The sequence below is a fragment of the Rhinolophus sinicus genome, chromosome 16 (assembly GCF_057876585.1).
Source record: "Rhinolophus sinicus isolate RSI-liver-muscle chromosome 16, RSI-T2T, whole genome shotgun sequence".
NCBI lineage: Eukaryota > Metazoa > Chordata > Mammalia > Chiroptera > Rhinolophidae > Rhinolophus > Rhinolophus sinicus.
This window is the reverse complement of record NC_142516.1, coordinates 21,659,421-21,680,432: the sequence shown is the minus strand read 5'-3', so window position 1 is coordinate 21,680,432 and position 21,012 is coordinate 21,659,421. Positions and strand designations below refer to the sequence as shown.

General features: G+C 44.9%; 1 protein-coding gene across 6 annotated transcripts in view; it reads right to left on the bottom strand.

Annotated features, from left to right (window-relative positions):
- The window catches only part of EPB41L4B (erythrocyte membrane protein band 4.1 like 4B), a 117,219-nt gene that overhangs the window by 12,358 nt on the left and 83,849 nt on the right, over positions 1–21,012 (bottom strand). For 5 of the 6 annotated variants that reach the window (XM_074330801.2, XM_074330805.2, XM_074330803.2 and 2 more), the window contains 5 exons: positions 16,026–16,151; positions 15,131–15,198; positions 12,245–12,343; positions 7,572–7,761; positions 5,634–5,711 (listed from right to left, as the gene is read on the bottom strand). In XM_074330801.2, coding sequence (XP_074186902.1) covers positions 5,634–5,711; positions 7,572–7,761; positions 12,245–12,343; positions 15,131–15,198; positions 16,026–16,151 — 561 coding nt within the window. The remainder of the gene's footprint in view (positions 1–5,633; positions 5,712–7,571; positions 7,762–12,244; positions 12,344–15,130; positions 15,199–16,025; positions 16,152–21,012) is intronic. The other variant, XM_074330802.2, reaches the window with a different exon arrangement.

The following is a 21,012-nucleotide window of genomic DNA, read 5'->3' as shown; positions in this document are numbered from 1 at the left end:
TGTCATGACTCTAAATCTGTGTTCAGAAAACATCCTGGCCCTGAACCCCCCCCTCCCACACCCATGGGCCCAGTGCTTGGCATGTCATATTGCCACTGGGTACCTTGCTGCTTAGCTGCAAGTTACCAAGCATTGTGAGAAAACGCCACGTCACTTGGGATACAAGTTTCCCCGCCCTAGCACTAAATAGTGCCATGCACCCAGCAGAGGTCCAGAAGCTTGTACCGGTGAAGATGAGGTTGGTGAAGAGAGAATGCTCTCATGTTAGGAGGGGGGGCCACTGACGGGGTTTCTTTGGGTTTCAGGGAGGGACCATTCACTCTAGAGAATAAACACATGCATCTTTTAGCTCAAGAGTTTCCTTAAGTAGTTGGTATAATCCTGCCATAATGAATAAAGTACAGCCTCTGGGTAAGTTTCATTGAAAAACGATCAAGAAAATTGCAGGCCTCTTGTCCAACTCCAAACTGATCTAACTCGGTCCTCTTTACTATTGTGCAGCTCTGGACGATTTCCAAGGGGCTTTTACAGCCATTATTTCACAATGGCCTTCCCGACAGCCTTGTGTTACTATTTAAATTTGGGGTGTGCAGAAATAGCACTGGTAAAGTCTACATCCATGGGTGTAGACCTTATTGTTGACTGGTTCTAAATCCGTTCTTCAGAAACAAGTGAGTCTCTATTAGTCACCTGCAGTTAAGTTTTACCAGCCTATTTAAAATCCCCCCACTGCCCTTTCTGGTCCTCAGGATAAATCCTCCACTCCACAAGAGGGCAGCCACGGCCTGCCTGGAGCTGGATCCTGTCTGCCCTCAGGCTCAGTTTCCACCACTGCCCAGTACATCGGGGCCCCAGCTGTAACCACTACACCAGTGACCCCAGATCATAGGGCCTATGATAACAGTAGGCACTCAATTTTGAAGAAAATAAAATCTGGTACAAATGACCAAGAAACATGGACATACTGCCTATAGGCCAAAACATGTACAGCCCACCAATGTTTGAAGTGACGATTAGAATGAATGACTTAAGGCTTTGCCCAGCATTGGACTTTTATGGTCAAGAAATGTTGATCTACCCTACAAGCATCTCTGACCTTTCTAAAGATGCACCTGAGTGGATTTAAACAAAAGGATTTAAACAAGTGGATTTAAACACTCTTAATTCCTAGTAAATGAACAGGTAATAAGATAACACATGTAATAAGATACTATATTGAAAGACCATTTAATTTTTTTCGCCTGGTATTTCCTTTCCTTCTTAAGTCTGTCCCACATTCAGGCAGCTAGGTTCTACTTGGCTTTTGAGTTTCAAAACCTGACTCTGTGGGGAACAGAAAGATTTTGGCCTAGACAAACGAAGATGAAGATGTGTAAGGCTTATCCTCCAGATAAGAAGAGCGATTGCCAGTTTGAGGACACAAGAGAAAAGTCAGAGGGAAAGAGAGGAGGGGTAGACATGAGGGAGTATTAAGCAAAGGGACCCTGTGCCCCTTGTCCACAGGCTGAGGCTGGGGAACAGGGACTAAAGGGCCGAGAAGACCTCTGGAGAGAGCTGGGGAGGTCGCAGCCCCCCCCCCCCCCCCCAGCAGAATGGCTGCGTGGTGTGCCCAACACACAGGGATTCACATCCCAGCAGGACAGTGATTGTCATTCCACCCTCTGCACAAGGGAAGCAGAGAGCGCCCCAGGTGTATGAGCAAGCGGATGACACCACGAACTTAAAAACAGATTTCCTTCCCTCTCCCTGCGCCCTGGAGAACATGGATGAAGATGCAGCCTGATTTGACTTGAGATTAAGCTTGAGCCCTCCTGATAGAACGAGGTTCAAATTAAAAACTAAGTTATTGAGACAAATGGAAACCCAATCCTTCTGACACTCAACCCGGGGCTCGTTCTGTGCCCTCCACAGCTTTCCAACCTCCTCCCTGACACATGAACTCTTGACTAACGTTTCCTGACCCAGAAGAGACCTGGGTTCTGACTGGCTCTGCTCTGCCGGTGGGTGAGTGGTTTAAGAAGTCCAGGGACCAGCAAGGGACAAGCCCAAATGAGAAAGCATCAGGAACACCGAAGGCACAGGTGTTTATGGTCTGTCACCTGGGGAGGGAAGCTGGAGCGGTGGCAGGACTCTGTGTTCCTAGGCTCAACGTTATTGGTGTGTAAATATACCCTCCTTCCAATTCCCCTCGCTCTACCAACACCAACACCCCCATGCCTGTGCGCACACTCACACCCCTGTAGGGAATACCAGAAGGAGAGTGGGTGCTGTCTTCACTCACTTGGCTTCTCTCCCCCCCCCCCCCCCACCTCTTCCATCCCAGGCAGAAGCTCCCATCTGACTATTAAATCTGAGATGCAGATTCTGGGGCTGGGCAGACAACAAGGCTGCAGAGGGGGTAGGACTCAGATTGCTAAATTGAGCTACATAATAAAAGAGTTGGGGATTAGAGAAGAAACGGTTTGAGAAAAGGAGGGGGAAAATGCTGCAAGAGTGAAGCTGGAAAGAATATTTTCGTGGAGAGTTTGAGGATGAAGGCCGTTGGAGGCATGCAGCGTGCAAGAGAATTAAGACGGCAGACAAAAGAGATTCAAGAAGTGTTACCAGGAGGTGTGAATTTAATCTTTCTGAACGCTTTTTGAGAGATACTAGATCAAGATCGAACCTTTTTATTAGTCTTGGCTGTTTGGACTATGCTTCTTTGAAAATTTCTTCACACAGATTGGATCACAGGGGTCCAGAGGTATGAGGGTTAAACTAGCTCTGATATTGTCTTGGTGGAACATTGTTGAATGAAGGCAAGATAATTTGTCCCCCTTCTCCCTCTCCAGCTCCCTGGTCATCCAACTCTGTTCTCTCTTCTTTCCCTTGTTCTTCAAGGAACCAGGGCAGTGATGTGGCTTTAGCCCCAGGCCCTAAGTCCAGTCTCTCTTCTGCTGTCCTCCAAGAAACAGACAACGTGACCCTCCATCACCCTGACAAACGAGGGCAGAGAGGGCTGCTGCGTGCATTTCTGTGGCACTGGGAGGAGCAGATGGAGCCGCAGGGAAGAGGACCAGACAAAGGGAGAAGCAGACTGCCCGAGTCACTCTTCCTCTCTAGGACCCTTCAGTACCCACGGAAGATAAGACTCTGGAGCGAAGTAAGGTCAAAGCCAAGGATGCTGGGGAGAGCTCAAATGGACTGGGCTCTCGCCCAAATGCCAGCCCTCCAGCCCACCTTCTGTGTGACCGCGCACTGGGAACATGCACTCGCGCCTCAAATCCACATGAGCAAGACAAGGAGAACACGTGCTCACTGCAAACTTCACTGTGACGGGCACAGCTGTGTCTTGGTGCATCCAAGGGCCTCAGTTGTCCTGAGCCTGGGCAGTGCAGCAGCCTGGCCCCTGTTTCAGAGCTAAGTAAGAGCTACCCAGAGATGCAAGCAGGGTGTCCTGGGGAGAGAGAATGAGCTCCCTGTTGCTGGAAGGGTACAAGCAGAGGCCGGACAGTCCACTAGTGGTGGCATTTGCACCTTATATCAGGGGACCTCTGGGTCCCTTCCTTTCTAATCTTCATCTGTTATATTCAAAGAAAAGAGGGTCAATTCAATCTACAAACCGGATCCGTAACATGATGGTCTTTATGAGAATCCCATGACTCCTATCAAAGCCAAGATATATTTTTTTCTTGGTAAACTAACCCTAGTTCTCAGATCTATCGGGCCTTTTTAATAAATATTCAGTATTTCGCTCACGCTGTGCCTTCCGCATACAGAATGCTTTGGTCCCTTTTCCCCACTAGCTAACTCCTAACTCATACGTAAACCCTGGCATCATAAAGTGTAGGAACTTAGCTCTCTCCCTTTTCTGCCTTCATAGCTCTCAGCTTGTACCCTAGGGCTTCTCCGGTTCCTTTGGGGGATGCTAACCTCTAGCTAAACCGGATGTCCTCAGATTGCTACTGAGGTTTCCATCTCCCACAACACAACACGGCCTCCCTAGGACATAACCAGGAAACCCAGTTGGATCACTGATGTAGCACCAGGCCCAGGTCGCCTAACTTACTGTCCCTTCCTCCATGCCCCTTGTTGAACTTTCCCAGTCTAGACAGTGCTTTCAGCACAGCCCTTCTCCCAGGCATTGCTCTTCTTCAAAGGGGCAAGTTCCCTAAAGAGGAGGCTAGATTTAGCCCCATCAGATGCAAAGAAGGAGCCAGGACACCTGGGTCCCAGCTCCTTAGTCCCTGTGTGATTACGCTACTCTGGGACTCAGTTTCCCCATCAGCGCAAAGAGGCGATGAGGCAATGTGGAAGAGCTGCGGTTTCTGAGTTACCCTGTCTTGGCGATTTGTCTAACGCAAAGGCCATGAATAACTTGGTTCCATTTACGTGAACATGGGGACTAAGTCTGAAGGTTCCCAGAGCAAGGAGTCGCCCACCGTCAGTTCTCAGCTGTTGATCCAAAGGCGATGACTCAGAGCTCTCAGGCTGCACCAGTCTCCAAACGAGAAGGAAAATTGTATAAATCACCAATGGTTTCCTTGTGCCGGCAGAGGCAGGACTGGTGATCACTCCTAAAGCCTGAACAGCAGGTCGCCTCATTTGAAAGCTTTCCAGAAATCCCTCCCATCTGCCACATCCAGTACATCTTGACACCTACTTCTGGCTCTCCCTGCATGAGTTCGACGTGGCTCTCCTGTCGACCTCGGCCCTTCATCAACCTGCCTCCTCTCCCGCCTCCAGCTGCCCTGTCCACTCCCAGAGCCTCCACGTAGCCGGGCTCACAGCAAGCTCTCAGGAGATAGCTTTTGACTTGGCTCATGTTTTGGCTCACAGTCCAAATTTGTGGACCGTGATTTATGCTCAAGTACACTCGGGTATTAGGTTGAGCTGAGCCAAAGATACATCCAAGTTTGCCTGTATCCTCTAATAGAATTAATATCCCACACATGTTAATGGTGCTTTATATTCTTGAAGGGCTTCCCCCTCTCCCCCTCCATCCTTATAACACTCTTCAGCAGACAAGGCAAACAACGACATCCTTGTTTGACAGATGAGACAGAGACTATCCAATGACAAGGTTCCTAAGGAGGGAGCTGAGGTTAGAGCCAGGTCTGGCCTGCATGACTCCTGGTTCAGTCCTCTCTCCCCTGGAACGGTTCCTCACCTGCCGGAATCCCACAGGGCCACCCTCCCTAAGGAGAGCTCTGTAAGCAGAGGATGGAGGATGACAAGGGAGCACGAGGGGCCTGGAAAGCCAGGGTGAGGACTTGAGCAGGTGCGCCAGGCCAGCGCATGTTGTTGGAAGTAGCAAGCGATGCCCCATGGGCAGGCATGCGGGGTGCAGCCCAGGAAGCCAAGAAGCTGAGACCCACGCACCAAGAAGCCCTACAATGCTTGAGGAGGAGCAGAGGTGGGGGTGGGACCCGTGCAGCCAGCTTCAGAGGAAAGGGAGCACCCCCTCCGTAGCTCTGGGAGGGACCCATGGTGCCTGAACCCTCAGAGAAAGCCGATCCTTCAGCCTGCAGGCTGTGGCAGGACCAGAGGAAGAGCCTTCCCAACCGCGATGCCCACTTCCGTCCATCTGTCCCACTGCCAGGATGTTTCTATGCACTGTGGCTTTTCTGGTTTTAGCCAAATGGGAAGTTTACCAGAGGAGTGGCTTCCGTGAAATCCATCAGGAGATCACCTGGTTCCAAGGTAAAGGCACCACCTCGGTCAGAGGGACTCTATGAAGGCAGACAAAATATAGCCCAGTTAGTGACAGCTCTGGGTTGACAGCAGAATTTCACTAGAAAACACAGGTGTTCCCATGTTTCCTTTCCATGCTTTCTAAGAGTGAACTCAAAGTCATGCCAACCCCCCCCCCCACATAGTTCAACAAAACATTGCCAACAAACCCCAACTGTTTTTTATGAAAGCTTAATGGGTAGAAGCAGGGTGTGGGGTGGAGAATGGCCAGTGTTTGAAGCTGCAACCAATTTTTCTTAAGTGCTTTGAGTGCTTTTTGGTCTTTTGCTGGGTGGGGAGAACAGTTCAGAGTCCTTTGGATATGGAAAGAGGGAGCCAAGACCCCATCCTGGATCCGGAGGGTCAAGGCCCCAAGGCTCTAAACTCATCTGCACGGTAGTGAGGCAGATCTTTATGGGGGGAGAGGGGTGCCTCTGAAAATCACGTTCATTTCTTGGGAAAATGTTTTTTTCTCTTGCCCTGGGGTCTCAGCAGCATGGGGGACCTTGAGGCCCTTTGTGGGGAAAAAGTAAGCTTCATCACCTTGGACGGCCAGAAGAGGGAGCCCTATGGCCTCTGGTAGGATGTCGCCCGCATTCCCCACTGAACTCCTTTCTGTTTTGCAAATGTTTTCACTTCGTTTCCACCATAGTTTGTGATACATGACAGGAGACTGTGTCTGCACTTGGGACAAAGCAGTACGAGGGACTCCACACAGCAGAGGGGACCCAACTGGGGATACCAGGAGGTTATCTACAGAAAAGCAGGAGCTTCAGTCTGAGGGGTCTAGTCAGGTTCCTGTTGAGGAATATGGAAGTATTCCCAGAGACCTTGGGTGGGACCTGGTGAGAGGCTGGCGCTGGTCATGCAGGATGTGGACTTGGCCCGTTGGTGTCAAGATGTCACTGGGAGTCGTGATCCCTGGAGCTGCAGAAGCCTCGGGCATCCAGTTTGCACAAGCACTATAACCTCCACTGGACCTGACACCAGCCCATGAGCTGGGTAGGGTGGCAGATCTTATTCCCATTTCTAGGAGGAAGAAACTGAGGCTTGGAGACAACGGCTGCAGAGTGACTACTCATTTGAAGCAGCCATAAAGTGTGTGAAAGGAGCAGTCGGGAACAGAGTCTGGGACTCTATTCCCAGGTCCCCACCCCCATGCACACACCATTCCTCAGTGGGGTCCATGGACCAAGCCGCCTTTATCTTAGCATCTACTTGGAGAGCAGTAGGTTGGACTGTGTTTGGACCAGATGCTGAAGAGTGACCACAGCTAAGGGTCACTCAAAGAAAACCAAGAGAAATGTCTTGTGGGAGGCCTTTGCCACAGCCCATTCACATCACCGGCAATTTCCTGAAATTTCAGACTGACAAATAGAACACCATTTCCCATTTTCAAACTATTGACAGGCTGTCCAACATACGGAACGGGAAGGAGAGACATCTTTGTTTTACTCCTCCAAATTTGCCATTATGGGAGGAAAACCCATTCCTCGCTTTCTGAGTAATAGCTTACGTAGGGATGATATTCTAAAATCAAAATTGCCCTCAAAAATCTCTTAAATTGCCCTTACCATGTGCATGGCTTTATATTATCCTATTTGTCTCTCATAAATGGTTAGTTTATCTTTGAGCGACAGTTATATTAGGTTGGTGCAAAAGTAATTGTGGTTTAAAAGGTTAAACATAATTGCAAACACCGCTATTATTTTTGCACCAGCCTCATATAAAAAACATGCTTTGGTGGTTGCTATGTTGTTTTACAAATACAGAGTTGATTCTACATGGATGCCACACACTTAATTTATACTGAATTTGCAGCAAGGGCATCTCCTCCTACAGGTTTTTCCCCCCCGTACCTGGGCTCCTGGGGACAGCTGGCTCTGGCCTTCTGAATTCTGAGGTGAGCTGAGTTTGTGGACCTTGGGGGACCCCAGCGGCGCTGAGACTTGGGTGGTGGTGGCTGTGGCAGTGTTGGCTGTCGTAGTGGTGGTCACTCCGACTTCCTCAGCCAGGTCTGGAGGGAGGTCATCTTCATCACTGCGGTTACTAAAAGCACATGAAGCTCTGCTCATTACAATAATAAACAGGCGGTGGGGAGGGGGAGGAGGGTGGAGAGGAGTGGGACAGTTAGGGTGGGGGGTGGGGGACCCCCAAACAGATGTCTACCAGAGGTCCCACTGACAGGATCCAATACATTGACATTTTTGCCAAACTACATGTGGGCTGGATTTCCTATGACTCGCCAAGGGATTAAAACAAAATGTTTTTCATGGAAAGACATGCATGTGATATTATTTTATCCATTTGTAAGTGTATAGTTCAGTGGCATTGAATACATTTACAGTGTTGTGTAATCATCACCATTATCTATGCCCCAAACTTTTTCATCATCTCCAACAGTAAATCTGTACCCACAGAACAACAACTCCCCATTGCTTCTCTCCCTGGTAACATCTGTTTTGCTTTCTGTCTGGATGAATTTGACTCCTGTAGGTACCTCATAGAAGTGAAACCATATAATATATGTCCTTCTGGATGTGGCTTATTTTACTTACCATCATGTTTTCAAGGTCCATGCATGTAGTAGCCTATGTCAAAATTTCATTCTTTTTATGGCTGAATAATATTCCAATGTATGGACAGACAATATTTTACTTATCCATTCATCTGTTCATGGAAACTTGGGTTGTTTCCACCTTTGGGCTATTGTGTTTCTGTGAATATTGGTATGCAAATAGCTGTTTGAGTCCCTGCTTTCAATTCCACTTAGGAGTGGAATTACTGGGTTGTATGATAGTTCTTTAACTTTTTGAGAAATCACTAAACAAAGAAATAATATTTTAAATGGCCTCCTGTAGGAGAGTACATGCAAGGCTTGTAGGAACCCACTGCTCTGAGTGAAGGATGTAAGGGCCCCTTTTGTGGTGTAACAGCAACTGTTCCTTTGGTGTGTTAAACTGGTTACCGGGGAGGAATTGGGCACACTTGTTTTGGAGCCAAGTAGCTCTGGTCTTAGACCGTCTCTGATGGAATGTGATGATGCAGGCAAAGGACACTAGAGGGGCAGTCACCATAAGAGAGAAGTCTGGTTGGCACCCTGGGCTCATCTCCAGCTTGGGTTTGTGGGGAAGGTTGGACCTCCCACAAGGTCTGTCATGGCTGGAAGCCCTTGTGATCTGATCATCCTGGCACAAGACCACAGCAGCACCATGGATCCCCTATTCTTAGTACGAGCAGTATTTTCTCAAACTTAATAGAAACTAAGACAAGACCCCTATCCCCTAATGCCAACCAGGTTGTTGCCTGAGCAGTAACGTGGCTAACTCAGCAGGCCTGAGGACTCAAGCCCTGCACATTCCAAAGGAACCACTGGTCATTGACAAGCTCCTGGGTGAACCTCTGGGCCCTTGGAATATCCTGCTTGGTAAGAGTGTCTTTACATACCCGAGACCTTGGGCCATGCCATATCATGTATGCTGCAACGTGACTTATGGCAAACACCTGTTTTTGTATGTACACCTGGGGTTTTGGGTCATACGGTATCATTTTGACCTCGGGGGGGCGGGAGACTGAGTAGTTAAGGTGAGTCACGTGGGTGCTCCACACCTACCTGACTGACCCCCAATAAAAACCCGGGATGCCAAATCTCGGGTGAGCTTCCGTGGTTGGCAATATTTCACATCTGCTGTCCCACATTGTTGCTGGGAGAGTTAGGCATTGCCCATGTGACTCCTCTAGGAGACGACAACTGGCAGCTTGTGTAAGGTCTTCCTGGACTCCACTCTATGTGACTTTTTCCTTCGCTGATTTAATCTGTATCCTTTTACTCTAATAGACCATAACTGTGAATAGAACAGCTTTTCTGAATTCTGTGAGTCCTCTAGCAAATTGTTAAATGTGAGGGTAGACTTGGGGTTTGAACAAGTGGGAAAGTTAATAAGATACCATGAATTTGGATACATGCTGATGAAGTAAATCGTATCAGTTACATTAGCCCATTTAATTTTCACAACAAGCCTATATTATGATCCTGTTTTCAGAGAAGCAGATGATATTCAATGGCTAATTGTGAAATTACTTGCTCAAGGTCACATAGCTAGTTAAGTGGAAGAGTGGGGTTATAATTTATTTTTACCTTATTTTAAGAAATTGTAACTGGAAAAGCATAGTTAATTGTTTAGTTTTCCATAAAATGCCATTTAAAAAAACATAGCTCATCTTTCACAGCAAGAAGTCAATTGATACTGTCTAAAATTGAAAAAGACTCCAAATTCTTAATGGTTTTTTTAATTAACCTTTTGTCTTAACTTATATCTTCTGGCAAAGCAACTTATATCTAAAGTTCAAATGGTTTTTAGATTTTTACCTCAGCTTCTGAGGTAAATTCATGTTAAATTTGTGAAATAACACTTTAAAAGTAAAAGCATGATTACTTTCTTCGAGATGACTTTTTAAAAAATTTTAACAATATGTATGCATAGAAAAATGCCTAAAATAATAGTCATCAAATGGGAACATTGCTGATTTTTGATGGTGTGATTCTAGGGAATTAGTTACTTCTCTCTTTAGACTTTTCTGCCTTGCTTGAATTTTTTTAGACTTTTACACTATGTTTAAATAAATAGTAAAGTTGTAGTTCTGGAAAAAAATAAAGCAGCTCATCATTTTCTAAACATACTAGGTTTGAAAAGGGTTCCTTTAAAGGAGGCAATTTGGTGAGTCGGTTAAATTTTCTTTCTTTCCAGGCCATGTAGTCGTCATTGTTTCCAACGTGATTACATATCCTAAATGGGTGACAGTAACATTTTGAGTTTCAAAATGTAAAAGCAAAGGCTAATCCTTACAGCTTTATCCTTGGGGGAGCAGATTTTTTTATGGTTTAGTTTGATCCCCAGAGATCGTTAGGACTACTAATTATTTGAATCTTACTTGTTTTGGCTTTCCTAGGAAACAGAACTGCTATACTTTCCAGCAGTTTCTACTAAGGCTAATGTGTCTGCCCTTAAAAAACCCCTGCCTCTTCTGCCTTTCACAAGGTGCAAGTGGCAGGCCTGAGATGGCTGCTTGAGAGTTGCATCTGGAGTTACGCTCCTTGCCCTACACTTTGCACTCTGTACCCTTAGACTTGACCTTTTCTCAGAAGTTTTCAGGTCCTGGAGAAGAAAGGAAGGGGAACTAATTCATCCTATGGCCAGGGCACTGACTAGGAGCTTTATCCACATTAGCTCATGTTAACACTCACAAAATTCCTCAGAGGTAGGTATCATCTCACCTATTCTACAGATGAAAAAAGAGAAGTTCAAAGACTAATTTCCCCAAGAGCCACCAGCAATCAACTAACTAGGGCTCTACCAGGAGCCTTTCTCACTCCAGAGCTCCATGCTTTCCATTGCAGCCAAAGATGCCCCTGCAGCTCACTGAACAATGACCCATCCAGGCCCGGTGCCACAGCCAAGGTCAAGAAATGGGAACTGCCATTGTGATTGGTACTGCCACTGCCATAAGTATCACCGCCACCTTACTACAGCATTTACCTGTCTTCTTTGGATTACAAGTATTTGCAATCGGTCTTGCCCGCTAATAAATTGTGAGTCCTCAGATGGAAACTGTCAGTCATTTTGTTCCTCCCCCATGGTGGGGGAGGAGCCCGGTGCACATGGTAGGCAGCCAGGAAACTTGTGTGAAGCTGAACAGAACTGGGCAGGCCTTGGCAGTTCTGGGACACTTTGGGAAATGGCTCCTTCTACAGGTCTCATATTGTTCAGTGATTAGCTTTGGCTCTGTTGATAGACCATGCTGCTTTTGCACTAATATGCCCATGGAGGCGGCTTCTGATATGGCTTCCCACGAAACCTGTTCCTGCTTTTCATGCTCCTGTGGACTCCTCTCCCCTTGAATGTGCGCTGTCCCTAGTGATCGCTTCTAGTGAACAATGATGGGATGTCATTTCTGTGGTTCGATGACAGACGGCTGACTTTCGCCTTGCTAGCCCTCTCTCTGGCTCTTCTTGTGTGCTTTTTCTGATGGAGAAAACCAGCGAGGCCCACATGACTTAGGGACTGAGGGAAGCCACTTCCAGCCAACAGCCAGCAAGAAACTGAGGCCATCAGTCCAACTGCCCTCGGGGAACAGAATCCTATCCCAAACCTCATGAATGAGTCTTCAGATGAGACGCAGCCCTTGCCAACACCTTGAATGCAGCCTTGTGAGAGCCTGACACAGAAGACCCAGCTACGCCCTGCCTGGACTCCCAACGCGTAGAAACGGTGAGGTAATAAATGTGCATGGTTTTAATTAAGCCATTAAGTTTTGTAATAAATTGTTCACAGCATTCAATAAGGAATACAGATGCCAACTATGCAGTGTTTTCAGGGAGAAAAGTCTAGTCTCATTATGACCTAAATTGGAAATAAACTATATTTTTGGGATGGCCATTTGGGAATGATGTAAGGGGCTTGGAAGCATTCATAACTGAACATTTAGCGTCACCTTTGTTGTTATAATTGAAAAACTTGCGGTAAGAACTCACAAACTGTATTGTCTTGTTAACTTCCTCACTCGGGGAGGCTTGATTTCTGGCTTTTCCACCGCTGGTTGGGTCGTTTCCACGCGTATAGGAATAGGACTTCTAGAGACATACCAAAAAACAGAACAACATGGTTGCTGGAGAAGAGGGGGGCAGGGTGATGGGTGATAAAGGTGACAGGGACTGAGAGATACAAACTTCCCATCATAGAATAAGTCACAGGAATATAATGTACAGCACAGGGAATAGAGTGAATAATATCATATTAACTTTGAACAGTGACAGATGGTTCTAGACTTATCAAGGTGATCACTTCATAAGGTACATAAATGTTAAATCACTTTGTATACTTGAAATTAATGTAATATTGAATGTCAACTATAATTTAAAAATAAAGAAATCAGTAAACAGAAACAAAACAGAACAATACCAACAAGAATGTTTATGGCTTTGTTTTGGCTGTAGGGGGGACTTCTTTCTCCATTAATTTATACCTTAATAAAATTAATAGTCAAGACAGCCATTGTTTTCTCCTCTCCTCTCCACTTATTAAATATAATTTTTAAAATGCTATATAGAAAATCCAAAAACCAAAAACGAATCAGGAAAGAAAACATAGCAAGCAGGAACTGAATAAAACTGGGGTATCACATAAAATGTCCCTGCCAAAAAAGCCCCCCTTCAATATCAGGGCTTGATTCATAACCAGGTTTTGCTAGTAAAACGAGTAAAGGGAAACCTGCAGATAATCCATTTTTACTTCCAAGTAATCTTGTAGCTATGTTTAAACACATTCAGAATATATGTATTTAAAGCTAAAGAACCATAAGGTATTTAACGTGAAAAATGCATAATCAGAAGATCTTTAAAACTTGCTCTAAAACATTTTAATTCTATGCATATGTGAAAATGTTAAAAAATTAAATTCCACTTTTATATTTCCTCCAGAAAATGTGCCAGATAACCAGTGGGCCCTACTCAAAACAGTAATTTTAAGGAAAAGCTTTCCCACATTTTTGTCGTGGTCATGACTAATTTCATTTAAAAAATCAGAAATTACCTTCTAGGACCAAAGGACATCAAAACAAGTTCAGGTCCTCAGCAAGGGACCTCTGGCAAGTTAACACTTGCCAGAAGTTAACACTTCTTGGCCTCCGTTTTCTCTTCTAGTCAGTGCCTCATATGGTGACAGGCATGTGGCTAGTGCTGAAGCAGTTTGTTAAATAAACACATGAATGGGCAAAGGAGGGATTGGAGTCCATTTATTCTGAGTTTATGATTTCTTCAAGCTGGAAATCCCGAGTCAACTGAATAGAGTCCCTGGAAGAATTCATAGTCTACTAGGGAGCACACAAGTTGGCTTGGGTGGAATGGTTGGCATCTGGAAAGCTTCACGGAGTTTATCCTTAACCAGATGCAGGGAAGACTTCCAAGGTAGGAGACAGAGTGGAGACCTGAAATTACTGATGGGTAAGCCCACGGTGGAAGGAGAATACAGGGGAAAAGCAGGGGCCAGGTCATGAGGGACCTCAGGCTGAGCTGTTTACATTGAAGGCAATGGTAGTCACTAAAGGTTCTAGGCAAGGGAGTGGCATGGTCAGACTTGCATTTTAGGAATGCCCTTAGAGCAACAAAGAGGATGCTGGTGAAGGGAGGCCAGCTGCGAGCATCTTAGAAGGCTAGCAGTTGTCATCCAGGATAAGAAAGGGTGAGGGTTTGAGGTAGGCCATATTTTAGGGCCATGAAGAAAAGAGGATAGATGTGGGAGATAATATGCAAGTCAATTTGACAGGACTTGGTGACCAGTTGGATGAGGGCATGAAGTAAGAGAAAGTCAAGGACTCCCAGGTGTCAGGTCTGGATAACAGGTAGGCAATAATGCGATTAACCAAGATTGGAAAATAGGTGAAGAGATAGTAGGATAGGATGGGAAGAGATGAATTAAGGTTTTGAAAAGTCCAGGAGGCATCTGGGTATGTGTTTCTGGAGTAAGACAAATTTATACCAAGAATACGGACTGGGCATTATAAGGTAACATAGAGAAATATTCGTTTTATTTTTAGCATCAAGTATAAGAATTCCCCCAGGGTGGGTGGTGGTTCTTAGATCCTCTGGGGTGCTTACTGAAACTCTGCTTTCTGTCCCCACTGCTTCCTCCCCATGCAAAGGATCTGAAACGTCTGGAGTAGGATTCAAGAGTTTTTGTTTATAACAAAAGATTGGTGCAATGATCCCTGGACCCATTTTAGGAAATTCTATCATAGGCAGACCTTGCCCGTGTTAGTAGACTACTTGCCAAGGTACCAGTGGGACTGCCACGATCTATAGGTTGTTTCTCAGGCTGAGAAAGGAAGAGTTTCTATTTTCTATGAGATCAGTAAAAAAGGTTTTCCTCTGGGTTTGCGCTGGTGGTGGCCTGGAAGCTTTAAAGAACATCGGTGATTGGTTCTTATACTGTCAAGGTCGTCAGTATGAGGAGCATGTCTATGGACCAAAGGAAGAGTGTGAACTGAGCTGGGACAGCGAGCGGAAGTCAGGTCAAACAGGGCCTCTCGTGCTCTGATAAGGAGTCTGGACTCCACCCTGCAAGCAAAGTGGTATCTTCAAAGGATTTTAAGCAGGGGAATGACAAGGTCAGACCTACGCACTTGAGAAGCAACTCAAAGTGATTTCTTTGTTAGTACAACCCACAAGCAGGCTTAAGGCTTATTTTGAGGCTTAAAGGAAGTTGTTTAAGCCAGTCTTCTTCTCTCTCTCCAGGCTCCCATCCTCTCAGTTTTCTTCTTCCTCTCTGATTCTATTAGCAAATGCCCTCATGAGGAATGTTTCGAGGGTAACGTTGATGATACAGACAGTATTGTTTCCCCATTCAAACAAGAAGCAACAGACCTTACATTAGCATCCTGAAGACTGGATTTCTTATTGACATGCACAAACGTTGATTCCTCTTTTCCAACCTGTGAAAGAAAACAGGCAGGTTAGTCAAAATTGAACGTCTTGGCATGCAAAACTGGTTTCACGTCTCCTACATTCAAAGGATTATAGAACTGTGAAGGTGGATCAAGGAGGTAGTTCTTCAAGTACTCAGTCAATAACAAATATTCTCTGGTGTTCATGTAAGTTAACAACAACAAAAAAATGTTTTCTGAGTCATCCCCCATCATGGGGATTAACACTTAATCATTCAAAAGCCGTCAATGCTTGCCTTCATGCTTTTATTGAGCACCTGCTATGTGCCAGCTCATGCTTGAATGAGAAAAGGAAGGTGTGGGAAAAGCCAAACCCACCGTTTAATCCCCCACCTCACATTATAGATCAGGAATAATAATCAGCTCTGTGCTCACATAGCACTTATGCTTATAAAGGATTTCAGAATCTGTCCTTTCATGTCAGTGTAATGAGCCTGGGAGGAATTGTGTCATATGATTTTGATAGAAGCCTTGTCCTCCTCCCTCTGGTGAGTTCCACAAAGCATGGTGGGGGAGGAAGGGACACCCACTCAGCCAGCCTGGCCAGCTGAACACACACTGGAAGGCAATGGGACATGCAGCCATCTGCTGCCTTTGCGCCCATCACAACGTACAGAGCTGGCCCTTGCACTGACTCAATTAACAACTGTACACCAGTTAACAACTCTTTGAATTAAAATCTCTATTTACATAACAGGTGTGGTTACTGTCCCTGGCTGGACCCTGACTGACACATATGGCATGTGTGTTTCTTGCATACGGCATGGAGGAAATCCTGTGCTGTGACATCAAAGACGCACCTGTGCTCCACGTACCTGGGCACTCACTCGAGAGGCATTCTCCAACTGGGCTTTCAAAATGTTACACTTCATATGATCGGCCACCGGAGAAGGCAAAAGTGGGGTCTGAAGCGTCTTCTCAGAAACTTTCTTTTCTTCGGCCTGTGACCCATGAAAATACATGCAAGAGAAAAAAGAAAACACGTTCAGTAACCTTTCCCATTAATCATAATTGCAAATAACACATAGACTTAAACATATAGTGACAAGTAGGTCACCAACTCCTTAAATTTGTACCAGTGCTTTTACTATTTGCAAAGAATTCACAAGCACATCCTCTCACTGTTGTGAGAAGTAGGGAGAGGACGCATTAGGGAGCCCATCAGCCAGAAGACGGGGTGAAGGTTCAAAGAGAAGAGGCTCTTCCAGAGTCATACAGCTAGAGCCATGGGCCAAACCATCCAACTCCGAGTTTCCTACACCCCAGTGCAGTGGTATTTCCCTCATAACTGCTACCTCTTACATATAAATACTCAATTCTGTGACTTGTCGGGTCAAAGGAAAGAGTACAAAATATTAATAAGTTGTGATGAAAAATATAATTCTCGATGAGAAATTTGTGTCTAGGTTACCTCATTGTAGAGTGTCTCAGACTTCCATAATTTGATACCACCTTTACTATTTTTGTCACTTCCCATGTATTAACTGAAACACGTACCTGTAATTCACATGCTCCATCTAAGGGGGATACCCTGGGACTACCTATTTTAAGTATGTCCTAAGCAATGATATAGGAAATCATAGGCTTGGTGACTGTTACATGTATTATAATATACATTGTGATAATGACATAACCATTTCAAAAAGCTCAACCACGTATATAACCTGGAATCATCTTAGATGGTACACTCTAGGAAATAATGTCTTATTATTAACCATACCTATTGTGATCATTGCATATCCCAGTGTTAATATGGTGCTTGGCACATAGCAGGTGCTCAATAAATACCTACTGAAGAAGATTAATCATATATATAGTTATTATTAGAAGAGACATGTGTTTAATAGGAAAGATATAAGATCATATGATTGTTAAGTCAATTTAGTGATATCAGGACTTAGTGTAGAATGTTAGCCACGATGTACCAGGGCCAGAGCAAAATGTTCTAAAGGCTTCAAATTCTTCAAGTTGCAAAATTAATCTCATTCACTAATTCAAAAGTCCTAGGGAGCACCTTGGTCCACGTAGCAGGCATGTTATGAAAGCCCTAGAGGAAGTATTGGGCAAATGGCGGGTTGACATGATTTAACGAAGAGGGCATAGAATGCAGTGTCTCAGTGGGACCTCCCAATGCAGAGGAACATTTGGCAGAACAAACAGAACTCATCAATTCCTTGTAACAGCAAGATGAGCAGACAGAGACTTGGGTTTGAAATCTCAGCTCTTTCACTTACGAGCACCATAAAACAAAGATAGTGATGATGATAATGCTGACGATAAAAAGAAAAATAATGCCAGTAGCCCACATTTACTGAGAGCTTATTATGGGCCAGGCACTGACTAAGCATTGACTACACTCATTTACCATTCCATGTGGAGGTAGATACTGTCACTATTCCTATTTTATAGATGAGAAAAAGCCAAGCAGAGAGATGGCAAGTCACGTGCCCATGGTCACACAGGAAGTTCGCAGAACAGCCAAGATTCACACCCAGGACTGGGTGACAGCCCTGACCAGTCAGCCGCACTGGTTCCCCTCAGCCTCTCTGAGTCTCACTTTCTTTCTTCATAAGATTATTATAACGGTCAAATGAGACAATAAGATACAAATGGCACTTTCATGTTAGATAAGAAAATATAATTTTAAAATCAGATATGAGGACACTAATGATCCTAAACTATCAAATTGGGAATAAAGAACTCTGACTCATTTGACTGGACTCAGTATCTTAAAAGACTTAACCATTTCCAAAAAAGCAAATAAGTAACTTATTTATTCTGAAAGATGAGCTTTATTGTACAGCTTTAGGATAAGTTGTCATATGTTTGTAAATCCTGTTACATGAAGATAATTGTTCACTACTAGAATGGGTGTGGTGTGTGAAGAGTTAATATTTTAATTAGATTTAATTTTGCAGAATGATATGCTGGGATACAGGAATTAAATTGGTCCTAAAGCCCATTTGAGGTTTTTTTTGGGGGGGAAGGGGAACAGGACTTTATTGGGGAACAGTGTGTACTTCCAGGACTGTTTTTTCCAAGTCAAGTTGTTGTCCTTTCAGTCTTAGTTGTGGAGGGTGCAGCTCAGCTCCAGGTCCAGTTGCCAGTTGTTAGTTGCAGGGGGCGCAGCCCACCATCCCTTGCGGGAGTCGAACCGGCAACCTTGTGGTTGAGAGGATGAGCTCCAACCAACTGAGCCATCCGGGAGCTCAGCGGCAGCTCAGCTCAAGGTGCTGTGTTCAATCTTAGTTGCAGAGGGCACTGCCCACCATCCCTTGCGGGACTTAAGGAATCAAACTGGCAACCTTGTGGTTGAGAGCCCACTGGCCCATGTGGGAATCGAACCAGCAGCCTTACGGAGTTAGGAGCATGGAGCTCCAACCGCCTGAGCCACCAGGCAGGCCCCCATTTGAGGTTTTTGACAATTGCTTAAGTGGATATAGTTATACTCACTGTAATGACCAAAGACCTACTTTAAAAAACATTGAATGCTACTAAAATAAGAAAAGAATGAGAATTTAGCATTGATTTTCTCCCGGTATTTAGTAATTCTAAACTGCTTTTTAGAAATAAAATTCAAGCTGGCTTGTTCCTCTTTGATCTGGACAAAGCAAGAGCTACTGTTCAGCTCTATGAATTGACTCAGGTAGAGACCAATATAAATTTTGGAAACTTTTAGTATCATTACGTGAACATGTTTGCATAAAGGCACCTTTAGGGGAGATTGCATCTGGATTACAGTAAGACCACAATTCCAGCCTGGAGAATGGCTGCGAGAGTGCTGTGCTTTCTCTCTTTTGCATGACCACAGTTTGTATTTTACGTTCAATTTGAATTGTGGAAAGATGCTTTATCGTTCAATATGGAAATACAGATTTCAAAACATACACATCAATGACACTTGGGCTTATAGTTGAAAATAGTCCATCTGTTTGGGGATGTCAGTTGAGGATAAAGAAATTATCAGATAAAGTTTTAAATTGTTTATATAATTGTTTTCATATTTGAAATCTGATGAGATTTAAATTCCTGTGATAATTTTGGGTACCACTTTGGAACTGGGCAGTGAAAATGTCTTCTCACCATTATAATTAAGAACAGGAACTTATCCAAACCTTAGAAGAATCAGAGGATTCTCGATCCTTGAGGCTGGAAAGAACCTTAAGAGTCATTGAAGCCACTGGTCCCAATTGTGGCATCGTGATAAGTTGTGAGGTCTGCTGCAAGGAATGTTTTATTCATGATAAAGCAGCACCGTGAGAAGTAATATACTTCGCTTATGTGATAGGAAAAAGTCAAGGATATCTGACATCACTCTAGCCTACTGGCTTACCAATGCATTTCTTTAAGTGAAAGAGAAAAGGGGGCGTTATAGCTTGAGCTCCAGGGAAATGCTTAATAACTCATAGCTGTCTCCGCTTTGCCTTAACCCAGAGCAAGCCATTGATGTTCATGTTCCACCAAATACTCGTGGTGACTACAAATTGCATAGAGCGTGTGCGTGCTCTGATACTAGATGCTATTATATACTATACTTCCTCCCAAAATATGTTTGGATTCTGTCAAGCTCTGGGTGAAACCCCTGTTGAAACATTTATTGTGTGTATTGCATTAAAATAGTTGAAAACCAAGAGACAGAGATAGCAGACCAATCCAGGGGCCACATCATGCACAGGGCTGACTCCCCAGCACCTGGTATGGGCCTGCTCAACAAAGGGTTGTTGATTGAATGTATAAGTGCCACCCTGAAGGAGGACGTCTTTCCAGCTGGCCATCAGGGAGGGTAGTCTAGAAGAAAAGTGGATGAGCGGGGCCTTGAAGTTGGGGTCTCATTAGGGATCACAGGGAATTTAGGCTGCCCTGTGGGGGAACAGGGATGCAAGGGAGTGGAAGAAACGACCCCTGAGTGAAGAAGACTATTCATTTGGGGACTTTTAAAATTCAAATATGTGTACGATATTGGTTCTCAACCAGGGGCGATTTTGTCTTTCAGGGGACATTTGGCAACGTCTGGAGACAATCTGGTTTTCACAGGTGGATGGGGGTGCTACTGGCATCTAGCAGGTAGAGGTCAGGGATACTGCAAACATCCTATAATGCACAGGACAGCCCCCACAACAAAGAATTACCAGCCCAAAATGTCACTAGTGCTGAAGCTGAGAAAACCTGGTGCAGAAAATGTAGAAACATGTTGACATGCAAAGGGTGCTGGACCAGGAGTCAGGGGCCCACGGATTCAGCCCCTAGTGGGTGACCTTGAGAAAGTCATGTTCCCTCCTCTGGTCTCAGATGTTGAGAAGGTTGAACCACATGACAGATTGAATCCAGCACCGGCATTCTACAGTTCTAAGATAAGGCAGCCCATTTGGATTAAGAACAAATCAAGCCAAAAGAAAACTTGGCTTCTGCCCTGCCCCTCGCTCCCTTTTTAAATAATTCCCTTCTTTCCATCAGCAAACAGTGACCGAACATCTACTCCACCAGGCACAGTCAGAAAGAGATAGGAAGGGCTATGGACTAAACTGTGCCCTCCCACAAAAAAAAAATCACATGACGAAGCCAGACCCCAGTGTATTTGGAGATGGGGACTTTGGGAAGTAATTAAATTTAGATGGGGAACCTCATGCTGGGATGAGTGGCTTTATAAGAAGAGGAAGAGAGAAAAATCAATCTGGCAAGTGGGGACAAAGCAGGTGACCTTCTGCCAGCCAGGAAGAGAGCCCTTACCAGGGAACCACATCAGCCGGCACCTTCATCTTGGACTTCCCAGCAAGAAATCAATGTTTATTGTTTCAGCCACCT